Source organism: Equus przewalskii, chromosome 11 (assembly GCF_037783145.1).
Source record: "Equus przewalskii isolate Varuska chromosome 11, EquPr2, whole genome shotgun sequence".
In the NCBI taxonomy this organism is placed as follows: domain Eukaryota; kingdom Metazoa; phylum Chordata; class Mammalia; order Perissodactyla; family Equidae; genus Equus; species Equus przewalskii.
Window position 1 is genome coordinate 1,260,325 of NC_091841.1, and position 16,312 is coordinate 1,276,636.

General features: G+C 50.9%; 1 protein-coding gene across 7 annotated transcripts in view; it reads right to left on the reverse strand.

Moving 5' to 3' along the window:
• Positions 1-6,309: 6,309 nt before the first annotated feature.
• Positions 6,310-16,312, reverse strand: part of ELF5 (E74 like ETS transcription factor 5) — a 42,688-nt gene continuing 32,685 nt past the window's right edge. For all 7 annotated transcript variants that reach the window (XM_070564663.1, XM_008536089.2, XM_070564668.1 and 4 more), the window contains 3 exons: positions 9,323-9,391; positions 8,125-8,320; positions 6,310-7,692 (listed from right to left, as the gene is read on the reverse strand). In XM_070564663.1, coding sequence (XP_070420764.1) covers positions 7,596-7,692; positions 8,125-8,320; positions 9,323-9,391 — 362 coding nt within the window. In that variant the 3' untranslated portion in view covers positions 6,310-7,595. The remainder of the gene's footprint in view (positions 7,693-8,124; positions 8,321-9,322; positions 9,392-16,312) is intronic.

Below are 16,312 nucleotides of genomic sequence, written 5' to 3' on the forward strand. Positions count from 1 at the left end.
ACTGTGAAAATGCTTAGATCTCTTGTTCATCAGCTCACTTCCTTATCTGATTATGAATTTTTAAAATAAGACCTCAGAACTTTAAGCTGTTTTCTTTTTTTAAACCCATATTTGCCTATCATGCTTGAAAATCACATGGAACAATTTCACAGTGAATTCTGAATACCAATGAAAACATATTTTCCTTGGAAATCCTTATTCCCTTCATCTAGATCTTCAATACCTGTTTGTCCTCACTCTCAGGAATTCCCTGAGATTTTGGGCTTCCAGAAACCGTAGGACCACTTATAGACACAAACTCTTGATCTTTTAGCTCAAACCTCTTTATTCTCCTGTCAAACTCTCTTTCCTGAATTCCTCCTATATTTGAGTGTGCTTGGAAACTTATATTTGTAGATACAGAAAATAAATTTATTCATTTGTACCCAGTGATGAATACTTTCAATATAGTAACTTTACTATAGTTATATCTCTTTATGTATTCAATATATAAGATAAACTCATACAAATTAGTAAAATATGACAATGAGAAGGGGTTTATTTTTTGAATATTGGATGTAAAAACAAAGAGTTTTTGAGATAATTTGCGGCTTTGTTCTATTCTGTAGTCTAAAAATAAGTGTAGTTAAAATCACATGTATCGGGGCCAGCCCGGTGGCACAGTGGTTAAGTGTGCACGTTCCACTTTGGCAGACTTGGGTTCGCTGGTTCGGATCCTGGGTGTGGACATGGCACCGCTTGTCAAGCCATGCTGTGGGAGGCATCCCACATATAAAGGAGAGGAAGACAGGCACGGATGTTAGCACAGGGCCAGTCTTCCTCAGCAAAAGGAGGAGGATTGGCAGCAATTAGCTCAGGGCTAATCTTCCTCAAAAAAAAAAAAAAATCACAGGTATCTAACATGTTTCCTGTATGTAAAAATCTGATACACGGAAGTGTCTCCAGTTTTGCTCTGGAGACCTGTAATTGTAATTGTCAAAGATAAATATTGTTGAGGTCAACTTCCCCCAGTTGGGTTTTACTTCCTGGGAGGTACTATCTAATATATTCCTTCAAGGTGACATTAAGATATGTCCTAAGAGTTCCTGAGCCAAATTGGTAAGTAGGATAAAATTGGGGAGGCATGTTATAGTGGCTTTAGAACCAGACGCACCTAGATTCGCATCCAAGCTTTGCCACTTCCTACCTGTGGACATTTGAGCAAGTTGCTTCACCCCCTGAGTATTAGTTCCTTTCTCTCTATGGGACCAATAATTGTTCTTATCTCCCCAGGGTTGGGTGATGATTATTAAGTATATTTGACCTTGACCACCACATCTTTCCAGCTAAATGCCCCTAGGATCCTATCTTGGTCAGCTTTTGCTTGTAACAAACCACCTCAAAACTCAGTGGCTTAAAACAGTGATCGCATGTCACTCATGTGTCCAAGTTGGCTAAGGAGTGGCTGACCTAGTTTGGGCTCAGCTGGGGCGATTGGCTGGTGTGGCTCTGTGCCATGTCTCTCATCCTTCTGGGACCCATGGTGATGGCTAGCCCATAGTGAAGTGCAAGAATGCAAGAAAAGGAAACCTATTATTTTTCCTTTCTCAGGAAATTGGGATCGCAAGAGTGCTACCCCAATTGCACAGGTCTGTCCCAAGCCTTTGTTCATCATGCCCGCTAATATTTCATTGGCCAAAGCAAGTCACATGGCTAAGCCCAAAGTCCAAGGGTGAGGCAGTGTCCTCCACTGTGGAGGTGACTGTGTGTGTGTCTGACTAGACCAGAACGGTAATCTGATTTACCGTAGACTTCCCCTCCCATCAGTTCCTCAACATTTCTAGAACCTTCAGTTCATTGACCCTCCTCTTTTTCACTGGTCATCACCCTCTTCCTGTCCGTACTTCCCTTCTACTCTGTTCAGATTTTATGTAGTTGAAAATAATTACTCCAGAACCCGGCCTTGGTGAAGGACGCACTGCCTGCACCGGAAATGACACGGCTGGAGTGAAATACAACCCTCTGGCTGGGCTTTTAAAAATGTGACCCCAAACCTCAAGTGGGCCCTCAGCACTGCCTGGAAATCTGTCTTTCTTTTCTCCCTCCGTAAACTCTCCTCCTCGTCTCTCCCCTTCCCTCTCAGCTCCTGGATAGGATAACTTCGTTATCTTCTCCTCCGCCCAAACCCTCCAACTTGCCAGCATCAACGTCTGTGTGCTCACTTTTCCTTCCTGTTGAGAGATGAGCTCTGCTCATACTGAAGGTCAGTCGCCCCCATGTGCGCTGACCCCACGGGCTCCTGCCTGCTCTGGGATTATCCCTGGCCCCTCTGCATCGCCAGTCCTTCCCTGTCTCTGCACCTTTCCTTTCAGCATGCAAACCTGCTGTTCCAAGTGTCCTCAACTCCTCTCTTCTCGTAAGCCTCTCTTGTTATTGCCCCCTTTATTGAAAAAGATCTTAAAGAGTTGCCTTTCCGTGCTATCCCCATGGTCTTCTGTGCTTTCTGGAACCTACTCCAATCAGGCCGTCCTTGCCAAGGTCACCAATGACTTTCACGCCACTAAAGTCCGACGGTACCATCCAGCAATCCCACATCTAGGAAAATATCAAGCAGAAGTGAAAGCAGGGACCCGAAGAGATGTGTGTCCCCCCATGTTCACAGCACTCTTCACAATGGCCAAGGGTGGAAACAACCGGTGTCCACTGACAGATGAATGGACAAACAAAACGTGGTCTACCCACACAATGGAGTATCATTTGGCCTTAAAAAGGAAGGAAGGGCCGGCCCCATGGCCAAGTGGTTAAGTTCGTGAGCTCTGCTTCAGTGGTCTGGGGTTTCGTGGGTTCAAATCCTGGGTGCTGACATGGTGTCGCTCATGAGGCCACGCTGAGGTGGTGTCCCACATGCCACAACCAGAGGCACTCACAACTAGGATATACAACTATGTACTGGGGGGCATTGGGGAGAAGAAGAAGGGAAGAAAAAAGAAGATTGGCAACAGATGTTAGCTTAGGGCCAATCTTTAAGGAAAAAAAAGTGAAAAATAAAGGAAGGAATTCTGACATGTGCTGCAACATGGATGAACCTTGAAGACATTATGCTAAGTGGGGTTCGTCAGACACAGGAGGACAAATACGGTCTGATTCCATTTACATGAGGTGCCTAGAACAGGCAAATTTATAGACACAGAAAGCAGAATAGTGGCTGCCAGGGGCTGTGAAGGGGAAAATGGGGAATTATTATTTAATGGTTGCAAGAATTTCAGTTTGGGAAGATAAGAAAGTCCTGGAGATGGATGGGGGTGATGGTTGCACAAAAGCATGAATGTATTTAATGCCACTGAACTGTAGAGTTAAAAATGGTTAAAATGCTGAATTTTGTGTTGTTTACCACACAGAAAAAACCCCAATGGTCCATCCTCATTCCTTTTCTGATGCGGCCTCTCAGGGGGGTGTGACACAGTTGATCACTGGCACTTTCTTTAAAAAAGAACAGCTTTTCTGAGATATAATTTACATACTATAGAACTCACCATTTAAAGTGTACGATTCAATTGTTTTTAGTATACGCACAGAATTGTGTAACTATCACCACAATCAATTTTAAAACATTTCTGTCACCCCCACAAAAACCTCTGTACCCATGAGCACCATTTCCACCAACTGAATCCTGCCCCAACTGTGAGCCATCGTGAATCTGCTCTCTGTGTGTAGGCGTGCCTGCTGTGCACACTCCGCTGGAGTGGAATGGCGCGCTGTGTTGTCAAGGTCCTCACACGTTGCAGTGTGTATCAGTCCTTCATTTCCTTTTATTGCCTAGTGACAGTCCATTGTATGAGTATGCTGTGTTTTATTTATCCATTCTTCAGTTGGTGGACATTTGGGTGGGTTCCACCTTTTGACTATTGTGAATATCGCCACTGTGAACACTTGTCTGTGTGTTTTTTACAGGCACATTTTCGTTTCTCACAGCCTCGCCTTCCTTCCCTCTGGCACATTCTGAAGTTCGGGTCTGGGTATTTTAAAGTCTGCTACTTGCTGTTCTGAAAGGAGGCCTTGGTCTGGGCTTGCAGGATCACCTTCAAATTCAATGTCAGAATTTTGGTTTAAAAACACATTGATTTTTTTCTTTCCCTGATAAACGGTCATTGCTCCACTTTGCAATCTCTGCTAAGGAAATGAGTTTTAAGAACTTCCTAACGCTTGCTTCTCTGAGAGGAAAGCAACAGGCAAGCTGCTTGGGCCATCTCTTTGTGTCTTAGTTCACAGTGTCACCAAAAGGCAAACGGCAGAGTTCCACTGAAATGATCTGAGAAGCCAAACTGAAGGCTTGCAAATCTTATCAGAGCTTTTAGAGACATGGCCAGGCGGAGGAAGAGGAGGTGGCGGAAGGGGAGGTGGGGCAGGATTCCAGGGCCTCGAAAGCGTGAGAAGGGCTGGGTTGTCTTTAGTCTGCAAATAGCAGGAAAGCTTCGGAGGGTTTACTCAGAGGGGTGACACAGTCTCAACGTTTCCAAAGAGCCTCATGGACGGCTAGTAGACGTGAACTTGAAAAGTCCTGCATACTTTTGAATTTTTGAGAATTTTAACAATCCCATATTAGCATACCGAAAGTTTGCTATAGAAAGTTCCATTGTGCTCCTTTTTATGAAGCAGATGCTTATTCCCTCATTTCGCTATTTGATAAGGGAATTTGACGTCGTCTGTTTTTATTGTTCGTTGTTTTGCTTTGGTATCGTTTGTTTCAAGTGTGGTATTTTAAACAGTCCGTTGTATTTTCTGGTCTTGAATGAACTGTGTCATGCAGCTGTACACTAGAGTAACACTCACATTTCAGAGAGTGTGGCGGGTTGAGTGACGGCCCCACACCCTTAGGTGTCCACATCCTCATCTCTGGGCCCTGTGAAGGTGACCTTATTTGGAAAAAAAGTCTTTGCAGGTGTCATTAATTTAAGGATCTCGAGATGAAATCATCCTGGATTATCCAGTTGGGCCGTAAATCCAGTAAGTGTCCTCCTAAGAGACAGAAGGGAGCAGGAGGGGCAGGCCATGAAGATGGAGGTGCCGACCGGAATGCTACAGCCACAAGCTAGGAAACACCTGGAGCCCCCAGGGGCTGGAGGAGGCAGGAGGAGTTCTTCCCTGGAGCCCGTGGAGGGAGCGCGGCTCTGCCGACACCTCGACCTCAGACCTCCGGCCTCGGGAACTGTGAGAGAATGCGTTTCCGTCTTTTTGAGCCACCAAGCGTGGTGATTTGTCCTGGGCAGGCCTAGGAAACTCACACGAAGAAGACGCTGGTTTAACAGTTTTAAAAACGGAAAACTTCTTGAGTCGCAGAAGGATTTGTTTTTTCCTCTCTGACTTGCTTGCTGCCCCTGTGGAGTTGGAGGCAGCGTCTCTTAGTGGGTGCCATGTCACTCCTCGGTCCCGTGCCCTCAGTCCCTGCTGTCCCCCTGAGCTTCCGGGCTCTGCTTCTCCTTCAAGGCCAAGCTCTTTGCCTTCAAGCTGCCAGTTCCCCTCCTGCCAGGTCGTTTCCAATCTCCTGGACAATCTCTTCTTCCAGCCAGACTATGGGCTTGGATCCAGCCTGCTGACATGGTACTCACTGCTGCAGATGGCCAGCACAGGGGTCCAAGATCCAAAATATGCAAGCATTCTGAAAGTATGAAGAAAATGGCAGTGCAAGAACAAAGTGGACTGGGCGCTGACGACCCACATACCCGTGGTGACCAAATCTCTGCCCTTAGGGGCAGCTTCTGCTCACCTCCAGGCACTGAGAGACTGGTGTTACCAGATCTGGTTTCTTAAAAGAAGCTGGAAATCTGGGGTTTTCTGTATCTCTGATTTCTTTTTGTTTGGTGAGGAAGATTGTTCCTGAACAATCTTGTATGTGGGACTCTGCCACAGCATGGCCTAAGGAGTGGTGTGTAGGTCTGCACCCAGGATCCAAACCAGAGAACCCAGGCCGCCAAGGCAGAGCACGTGAACTTGATCACTACGCCACCAAGCCAGCACCCTGATTTTTAAATAAGGCAACTAATTTAGAGTAAGAAACAAAACAAAACCTCAAAACAACAAGCACAATAAATGATTTTTTGTGTGTGCCCCAAAGAGAAACGTATCTGTGGGGCCCCGGGGGCCCATGCGCTCCATTCTGAGAGGGCACTGCTGTCTTACGCTGCAAAGGTGGTGGGTAGCATCATTCCATAGATTTCTTGCTTCTTTTGAGGCTCTTTAAAACTCCGCATCTCCTAAATGCTAGGAAATGGAAGGTCATCAAAGGATTTACAGGTTGTTAGCACTTGGCTGAATTTAACAATACAGAGACAGTTTAACACATTAAATATTTTATTCACATAGTTTACAAACTATATCTGCCTGGAAAACACACGAATCCAAAAATAGATTAGTTTACAGTAATTCACATTTTTAAAAACAAGTTACTTTTGGAGTTAGGCTCTCGGCACGGGGGTGCTCAGCCTGTGTGGCGGTTCAGCGCCTGTCTCACGGGGCTTCTTGCTCTGGGGAAGCGGACGTCCCAGGGGCAGTCCACTGACTCCAGGCCGTGCAAGGCTCCCTACCAGTGACGGATGGGAAATGTCCGTGCAGGCTTTACCCATGAGCTTTACTGGTGTAATTCACTGCCGCTATTTTTGTCAAGGAAATATGTGTTTTAGAGCTTGAGTACACATCAGGTAGGAAGACAAAACAAAAGAGACTCATAATTTAATTGGCCTTTACAGAGTTGTCAGGACATTTCCAGTTCTTCAAAGGTTTCATATCTTGGCCACAGAAAGAATCAATAAATTACGATTTTATTGTGTTGACGGCTTGAGTCATAGAAACTTTGGTGATTTGGAAAGTGAGGGGAGTGTCTGTCGACTAACTCTGCATACCTGAGGCCCCCCCACCAGTAGGAGAAGATGGGGATGACCTCAGCAAGAGTTAGTAGTGTGCCTAATTTCAAGTGTGTTACTCTAGAAGGATGGCGGTGGGAGTTTTGCTGAGCGGCCAAAAACAGGTTCCGGTGAAGAAATTTACTATTAACCGATGCTAAATCCAGCTATGTCCCACCTTGAGGGCTTGTCTCTTTTACTAATTAAGAGACTTTTCTATGGAATTTAACCTTAATTTGAAATCTACAGTTGTCTTACTCATGTCTCACCCCCTCCCACTCTATGAATTACAAACTATCACTTTTTCTTCCTTTGTGAGCTGCCGAAGTTAAATACGTGAAAACTTTCGAGCCTTTGGGACGGGAGCAGCGGATGAGTCTCCGAGGGCAGACCTGGAGCCTTCTTCTCTGGGCAGCACCAGTGGCACCGGCTGCTGTGGGTCTGCAGCTCTTATTAGGGAAGTAACGTTTGCTCAAGGAACCACAAAAGGTCATCCCCTCCTCCCTCAGGTGGAAGAAAAAGAACTTCTGAAGGGTTGCTGCCACCGCCCCAAGCAGATAACAGCAACTCTGGATCCAAATGTAAGCTGAGATGTGGGGAAACTTTATCAGCATGTATTACAGGTTTTAAAAAAAAACAACAAAGACTTTCAAATGTCTATTGCAATTTGATTGTTTTAAAGGACAGAAATCCATAAAACGAGCTTGATGACGGAGCAGATCATAGCTTGTCCTCCTGCCACCCGTGTGCATTCTTTCCAAACTTGTACACTAACCTCCGGTCGACCCGCTCCAGAATCCCCGTTTTGTAGTAGTACCTGTGAAGGATAGCAGAAGAGAAAGGGGGAGGGTTTGCACCCTGGGAAAACAGCAGAGTACAAACCCTCTCCTCATTCCTCTCAGGTGACAAGGCTGGTCTCTGGTTACCCTGGTATTTTCACACCCCGATACCAACTTACACTGCAGCCTTTCCCAGACAGCTTGGAGACGGCACCTCACCACAGTCAGTTCAAAGCGTGTTCTGTGTGTGTGTGTGTGACGTGGCCTGGGTTCGGAGCGATCCCGGGGACACCGCCAAGAATGGAAAGGGCGGCGTGTCAATTTACAAGCCATAATCCCCTCTGTGACTAAGAACCAGCATGTTGTCTCATAACCTTTCCATTATCGAGTGAAAAGCTGCAAAGATAGGTCAGTTTCTACCGCTGGCCCTTTTGTGCGACTCCACCTGAAGGGTCCACGCTGCAACTCACCGCAGGGCTCTGCTCAGCTTTTCGTACGTCATTCTGTCGTTTTTCTTCCTCTGTCCCCACATCTTTGCCAGGGCTTCTGATTTAACGACCCGAAAAATACCTTGCTCCCTATCTTCCCATTCGAGAATGCCACAGTTTTCTTCAGGAGATAGAAGCAGGTCTCGCACAAATTCCCATAGATGAGAACTTTGGAGGCCTTTGGAGAAGGAAAAAAAATTATTTAATTTCTTTTTTTTTTAATTTTAAGAGGAGAGTTGCACAACTTCTTATGAATCCCTGAGAATTACTGCTTTAAAGGGTTATTTCCCAGAGTTATGACCAGGTGCTCCCCTTGGAACCTTACCGAGCTGTGAAATGTGTGTTTCTAGTAAAGCGAGTACATAACACAGATACAGAGACGCCAAATTTCCCCTGACTAACACCACCGTGGCTCACGGAGCTTCCTCGCTCTCAGGAGCTATGGACTAATTCTCACGGAATTAACGAAATGAGTGTCAAATGACCTTCTCCTTCTTTCAGGCAGGCAGCAGGGGTTGTGCTCGGAGCCCACAGCCACAACTGTCAGGGCGGGGGGAGCAACCCTACAGTTATGTTTTTCATGAAAAGCTGGCATTTCTCTTGTTCCATTCTATGGTGTTAAGACTAGTTCTGAAGTCCAACAGCCTGGGTTTGGGTCCTGAATTCTCCTCTTGCTAGCTCTGTAACCGTTATCTATGGAGTCAAATGGGTTACTAAGAGTGCCCCCTCACAGCAGGGGTTAGGGGATTCTGACTCAGTACTCATCACGTGCTTAGAGCCTTGCTTGGCAGGCGTGGTTCTGCCCCGGTTGGACCTGTCTCAGTGCCGGGAAAGGCTAACAGAGTAGCCGTCTTGTGAGGTGTCTGCACAATAGTTCCTGAGCTCTTCAGCGAGCAGGACCCCCAGTAGACTAGGAGAAACAGACTCTTATTCAGAAAGTCAGCATGGTGAGAAAATGCCTTCACTGCCTCACTTTAGCTCTTACAAGACCATTTCCAAGTAAAAAGAAATACATCGCATTTTGATTACGCTTATAAAAGCAATCATCAGTTTCTCTACTACATTCTTTGGGAAACAACGAGTCCACTCAAACATTCAGTTTTGAAGCTTATGAGAGTAGACTCCTTTGTCTCATGAACCTTTCAGGAAATTAGGAATGACAGTGGTGTCTCCCGCTTACTTGCTCGACTGTGGCTGGGACAGTCCTGACCTTTGATGCCACTTGTTTTCAAGCAGTTGGAATCAGCACCTGAAACAGAATGAGTTACAGCAGTAGAAAGGAATCGAGAGGCCACATTCTGACCTCTGATCACACCAAAGTGAGCAAATGTTAACTGAACCCCTTTTTGGTAGAATTCCCGGGCTGGGTGCCCAGGGTAGTTATAGGCGCCGGGCAAGTCCGCCTAAGACTGGGGTTTGCCTTTAAGGAGTGTTTGTGTTCAACGCTCTGCCGGCTTCTGGGCTCTGTGCTGGGAAGACAAGAGTGCACAGACAGACTGGGTCCTGCTCCCGCGGGATCTGAGGACTCACGGGCAAGGTGAAACACAACGGAAACAAACAAACGGCCCAGCGTTGTGTGACGAAGGAAGCAAGCCGTGAGACAGAGGACGAAGGCGGAGAAAGCCCCTCGTAGGCCGGGTGGCCGGGAAGCCTCATGAAGAGCAGGCTTAGCTGAGACAATGGCGAGGGGCCGGTGCGGGGTGGGACGGAGCATCTCAGAGGGAAGGAGCAGGCCGTGCGAGGGGCCAGCACCCATGGCGTGCCCAGGGCGGAGAGCACGCGGGGAAGCAGGTGGCCTGGGGCCTTCCTGCGGGCTGCGCAGGACTCGGGATTTCCCTCAAAGCATACAGCGAAGACTTGGGAGTTTGACAAGATCCACATTTTAAAAAGATCCCCCTGGCTAGTGTGTGGAGAACAGACTGGACGGGGCACAAGGAAAAGCCAAGAGATGGGAGCTTACGAAGAGCAGAAAGCCGGCGCGGCTCAGGCCCTGCGGGTGAGAAGGTGCCAGCACCAGCACCACCGCGGGGGGCGATGCTCCGGGAGGCGGTGCCGACCCGCCCGCCCTCCAGCCCCGGCCTCGCCCACGCTGGCTCCCTCAAACTCGAACTCGGCAGTCGGGTGGGCTGCACGCGCTCCCCTTCGCCCGGGGCTCTGCTCTTGCAGACCTTGGGGTCCCGCCCTCCTCTCGGTCTTTGCTGTCACCTTCCCGGCGAGCCCTTCTCTGACTGCCTGCGTTGGGGTCGCACACACTCACCCCGACCAGCTTTCCACATCTACTTCCCTTATTTTATTTTGTGCTGTACCACTGATCGCCATCGAACATGCTCTGTCATGTATTTATTTGTTTAGCTCACCGTCTGTCTAATCCCCTGAGGGCAGGGACGTGTGTATCCCCCGGCACCTGGCACAGTGCCTGACACAGGAGGTGCTCAGGGAGTACTCTGGAGTGCCTGGGGTGCTGTACGCGCTGCACCACTAAGCAGCCCGACTACAGTCTGGGTCTGTATTCTCTCTGCTGAGTGAAAGACAAGCACATGCCGCGGGGAGGAACGGCGTCCTGTGTGCACTCCGCTGCCCAGGGTGGCCTCTCTCAGTGCCATTGGGTCCGGTCACGCCCTGCTTAACATCCATCCCACAGTGGTTCCCTGTGGTCTGCAGGATGTAGGCTGCCATGTTAGGCCCGCCTTTCACAAACTGACCCCCGCCCCCCAGCCCTCCAGCCTCATCTCGTACTGCTCCCAGTTTTTCTCTTCTCTTAGGTCAGACAATCCCAGTGGGCCGAGGCTTCTCCTGCCTCAGTGCCTTTGCGCAGCTTCCCCACTTCCACCCAGCTGACTCTCCTTCTCACAAAACCTCTTCAGGAAGGCTTCTCTGAACTGGCCCTCTGGGTTAGGTCCCTCTCTGTCCTGTGGACCTGTGTGCTCCTGGTTCCTCCATCTCGTCTCTTTCACTAGCTGATATTTATGGAGCACTTACTGAGTACTTGTTAAGGGCTTCACAGACAGCACCTCATTTAATCTCTGCAATGACCCCGTGTGGTCTTACTGCTATTTCCACTTTATTGAGGAGGAAATTGAAGCCGAGAGTTTCCGAATTTATCCAGAGTGGTGGAGCCAGGACTCCGGCCCCAGGGCAGTTCCATTCCAAAGCTAACATTCACAGCCACTGCTTTGTCATTACCGCGCCTCGCCTCCGCAGCAGGCATTCCTGGGTGCCTGAGGAATAATTAGCTAAGTTTGTTGAGCGGTTGCTATTGCTGTGCGCTCACTCAGTGTCACCCGCCCTTGTGATGTTCATTGGTGCTGTCCCCATTCTACTGACCGGGAGACGGAGGCATGGAGAGGTTGGGCAGCCCACTGCGGGTCATTTGCTCCCTCATTCGCAAGTGCTGAGCTGCAGTGTGCCCACTGTGCCAGGCACGGGGGTACAGCATGTACGAGTCTAGTCTCTCCTCCCGGGGGGCCTTGCAGCCAGGTGGGCAGGGACAGCCAACGAACACGCAAATACGGGCCATTTCAGTGGGTGGTGAATGCGACGGGGAATAATGAAGCAGGGTGGGAGGAGAGGAGGCGACGCGAAGGGGCGAGCAAAGCTGCAGTTTCAGCCAGAGACAGCAGAGAAGGCTGTCTGACCAGGAGCTATGCAGAGCAGGAGAGGAGCGAGCCTGGGGGCGCTTGGGGGGCGTGCGCCAGGTCAAGCGTCAGGCCCGCGGTGGAGCTGAAATCGCGTCCAAACATGCTGACGGCCGAGCCTCGGCTCTGACGCCCACAGGGCATCGCTCCCTGGGCTGGTCACCAGAGTGAGCGCACACCTCACGCTCAGGCCCCCAGGCCTCTTCTCCACCCTCATACGTCACAGTCTGCAATTGCTCAGATGTGAAAGAACAGGCCCACCACACAGGCCGGTGCCCGCAAACCACAGACGAAGCCCAGGGGAAATCGGCTGAATCCGGAGGCACCGCCAGGTGGAGGGAGGGGAAGGCAGGAGGGCCGGGCTGACAGCTGACCCACCAGGGCCAAGAAAGAGCTCTGCCCCCGTCTGATGGAACGCCATGCCGCCCGGCGTCTCCTGCCATGCAGACTGGTCACTGTTCTCACGTAGTCTTTCAGGAAGAGAGAAGACAAATGGAGCGGCCAAGAGAAACAGAGGGGAATTGTTAAGTGATGGATAGACAACAAGCTTTCACTGAAATGCCAAAATGGCAAGAAGACGGAGGAAAAAGTCACCCTTCTAATTGTTATGATTTCTTCCACATGCTTCAGTGAAGCCATTTGGCTTGAGAGGATGGACACAGGAGAGGTGGGCGTGAGGCGGTTATGGGGACACTGGGACCTCCTCCTTGGGGGTCTTGCCGGAGATGATCCTGTTTTGTCTGTTCTTGTTCTCAGGGGTGGCTTTGCAGGTCCTCACGGGTCGACTGGACTGGAGGCCCTAGCCTGGCTGGTGGGGACTCTCCCTGTCTCAACTGTCCCCATCTCGAATGTGTCCCTGATGTGGGCTGGGGGGTGCACGGTCCTGGCTCTCTGCTGCCTGTGGGCTTTGGAAAGTTTGGTTGCCTTGAAACTGGAGACAGTTTAAATGTGGCCAAAAGGTATATTCTCAGCCGTTGATTGAAATCACGGTCAACTGTCCTCCAGAAGCTGACATGGGGCTGGAGTGGCAGAGTTCCCCAGACAAGCTTATCATGTCCCCACCACACTCAGGGTGCCACAGAGCCTGCACCCCACACCCGGAGGGCGTGGAAAAGCTCAGCCTCAGCGGCAGCGGGAGCCCAACAGTGAACGCAGGCCCGCAGCAGGCTTTGTTCACCGGCATCTCTGCGGTGGAGGTGGGGGAGGAGAGCGGGGAGAGAAGAGACAAGTGCAGAGGGGCCGGGGCCTCACCCGGGCCAGCGCTGATGGTTTCCTAGCTTACTGGGCCTGGGCCCTTCAGCAGGTGCTAAGGCGAAAATCATCCTGCGCTCTGAATTGCTGTGGAATTGGGCCCAGACCCAGAGGAGTCCTGGGCCTCAGGGCTCCGCTGAGTGGGCAGCAGACTGAAGACAAGGGTATGGGGGTGTGTGCATCTGTGTGTGTGCGTGTGTGCGTGCAGTGAATGGCACCCCATCTAAGAGCACAGACTCGGAGAGAACGAGTTAGAACCTCCGCTCTGCGTCTACTCGCAAGTTAGCACTCCTCCGGTTTCCTCGGAGGCAGACAAGGGTCACAGGACTAGCGAGCGAGCTGCCCCGAGGAGTAAAGGAGTGACCATGTGCAGGATACACGGCGGGCACCGCACCTGCCAGAGAGCAAGCGTTTCGCCATGGCAATGAGAGCCACTAATCCTCGCCGGAGACCGACCGAACATCGCTTAAAGCCCCGGGATGCCACTTTGTCCCAGGGGGCCAGGCTTGGACCCAGGCATGGCACATGTCCTTTCCGGGTCAGGGGGTGTCCGAGACCGTGACACATCACCTGAGCCCCAGGCACCGTGACCGTAGGCCCTGCACCTTCCTAGAACAGGCCAGTTGTAGAACCCCCAGCCTGTCGTCTTCCCGCCTGCCCTCGCGCCTATCAAATATGCATTAGGGGTTCTGTTTTGGGAAAGGGTGGTCGTCAGGGCTGTGGGGGAGCCAGAGACGGGCCTCGGGGCCCAGCGGGAAGGCCGCGGGGTCCTGGCTGTGGCAGGGGAGGCTGTCCGGCGGCAGAGCCTGTGGCGCTGGTTTTCAGGAGCTCTCACCGGACTCCTCAAGCCTGAGTTCAGTCTGGAAAGCGTGCCTCTTGGGGCAGGCCGGGCAGGGCCCACGCCGGGCAGAGCCTGGGGCAGCGCGAGCCATGGAGGGCTGTTCCATGAACCTGTGCTCCAGGGACGCCAGCTTGGAGCCCTTGCCTTGCCCCCTCGACCTCCAGAAACTTCTCTCCACCCCGTGCCGTCTCCTGCTTCCGGCCGCCATCCTCCTCGCTTGGACTGCAGATTCCTGGCTGGGCTCCTTTCTGAGACACGCAGCCCAGGGATCTTCTTGCAGGGTAGCGGGAGCCATCGTCGCCATGCCTCAGTGCCTCCCAGCCTGCTCAGAATGAACTGCAAACCCCACTGCCCACAAAGCTGCCCCTGACCTGCCCCTGCCTTGCTCGGGGACTTGGCTCCCACCCCTCCCTGCGCTGATCCTGCTGATGCTCTACCAACGTGCTGTCCAAGAGAACTTTCCGTGAGGATGGAAATCTGAGCAGTCCAGTATGGTAGCTACCAGTTCCTTATGACTATTGAGCACTTGAAACGTGGCTAGTGTGGCTGAGGAGGTGAATTTTAACTTTAATTTTAATTAAATTTAATAGGCATATGTGGCTAGTGGCTACTTTATTGAACCACCTAGTGCTAAACCTTCCAGCCTTTTGTTCCTGCCACTGGGCCTTTGCACTTGCCATTCATTCCCTGTAACCTTTTCTTCCTTCTTTTCCTGGCTAACTTCTGCTCATCCTTTAGGCCTAATTTAAATATCTCTTCCTTCAGGAAGTCTTCCCTGGTCCCTAATTTAACGCGATCTTTCCTCCGTTACACACAAAGCACCTTGCACTTTTCCTCTGTAATATCATCATGATTATCAGTTACATATTTATTATTGGGATTATTTGTTTAATGTCTCTCTCCTTCCCTTGTTCCAGGAGGGCAAGACCTAAGTTGTGCTTATCACTGCAGCCACAGTGCCTAGCTCTGGGCCTGGCACAAAGTAGGTGTTAATAAATGTTTGTTGAATGAATGCACGAATGAAAAAGGAAAGAAAGAAATGGATGAGGGGAGAAAGGGGTTAAGAGCTCTGGATTTCGACACGCTAGGGTGATCTGTCACCTTCTAACCTTGTCCCCTTTAACCTCTAAGCTTCAGTTGCCACCCCTTTAAAAAGGCTTCGGTACTAGGACTCGTCTTAAAGGGTACTGGAAAGATTACCTGAGACAACGTCTATCGAGATTCCAGCATGGGGTGTGGCTCATAGCGAGCCCTCCGCGCATGCTGGCTGCCATGATGATGATGATGATGATAGCATTGACTCTAACTGGGGCTGCTTCTATTGGGGCTGGTTCCATTTTCAGGTAACTTACGGGACACTCTCTTCCTGGCCCATCATCGTCTGTGCTGGGAGGAAGGCGGGCTGGCAAAAAGATGCCCATTTATAGGTGGAGACCCTGACCCTGAGGAAGGGTAGTCAGGTCAGACTCACCGCTGCTTCGAGAGCAGAGCAAGCGCCCGCCCTGGGCTCAGGCCTTTGGAGACAGACCCCGTCATGCCCCTGGGCCTCGGTGGGCTCGTTTCTTCCAGGGGCTTTGCCTGGAGCGGGCCTGGGGTGGAAGCTGGGCTTTGCAGCCCTGCTGCTGCAGATGGACGAGAGGGGATTCGACCGAGCGGGAAGCTCTGCGGGAGCTTCGGCCCCGGGAGGAGGAGACGCTCTGGCCCGCGCCTGGTGGGAGCCCTCGGGGAAGACATCACTGCTCTGGAGGGCAGCCGGGGCCCCGCGGGCTCGCCTGCTTCAGCGGGCGGTGCGTGGACCTGGCTGTTCCTGCGCCACGCTCTGAACAAAACCCTTCCTTAACCGAGTCACTGAGGCCTCAGGTGATTGTTTGGGACTTTAAGGAGGGAAAAAGAAATCATAAGAAACCGGCCCTCTGTGTTTGTCGTCGGCTCGCACTCTCAGAGGCCTTTGGAGTGACTGTGAGCCCTGGCCTCTCTCTGCAGGGGAAAGAGCTGAGGTCCACGGAGCACGGGGCCCGCCAGGACCCACATGTTCTCCTGGGCCCCCCAGTAACCAATGGCAATCATCGTCATCCTCATCTCTAAAAAATACAAGCTCCAAGAGTCCCTTTCCTAAACCTTCTCCATCTGCAAAAGTGGAAGAGGGAAGGTTAATTTCCAGAATCAACAGGCCATTTGAGACCCTCCATCGCCCGTAACTCTGACTGCACCTGCTGTGTGAGCTCAGATTCCCTGTAGGCTCTATCAACCACAAGGCCTCTAAGGGTTAGTAACAGCGATTATTATTGCCACCGGATACCGGTCTCTGGAGCCCCCATGCTGCTGGCACATGCCAGGCACTTCCTGTGTACGGCTTCTTGAACTCACGACACCCATTTTATAGGCAGAGAAACTGACGCCACGGACCCCAGCCCCATGTTCTGTCCACCACGTTCCTCCTGCT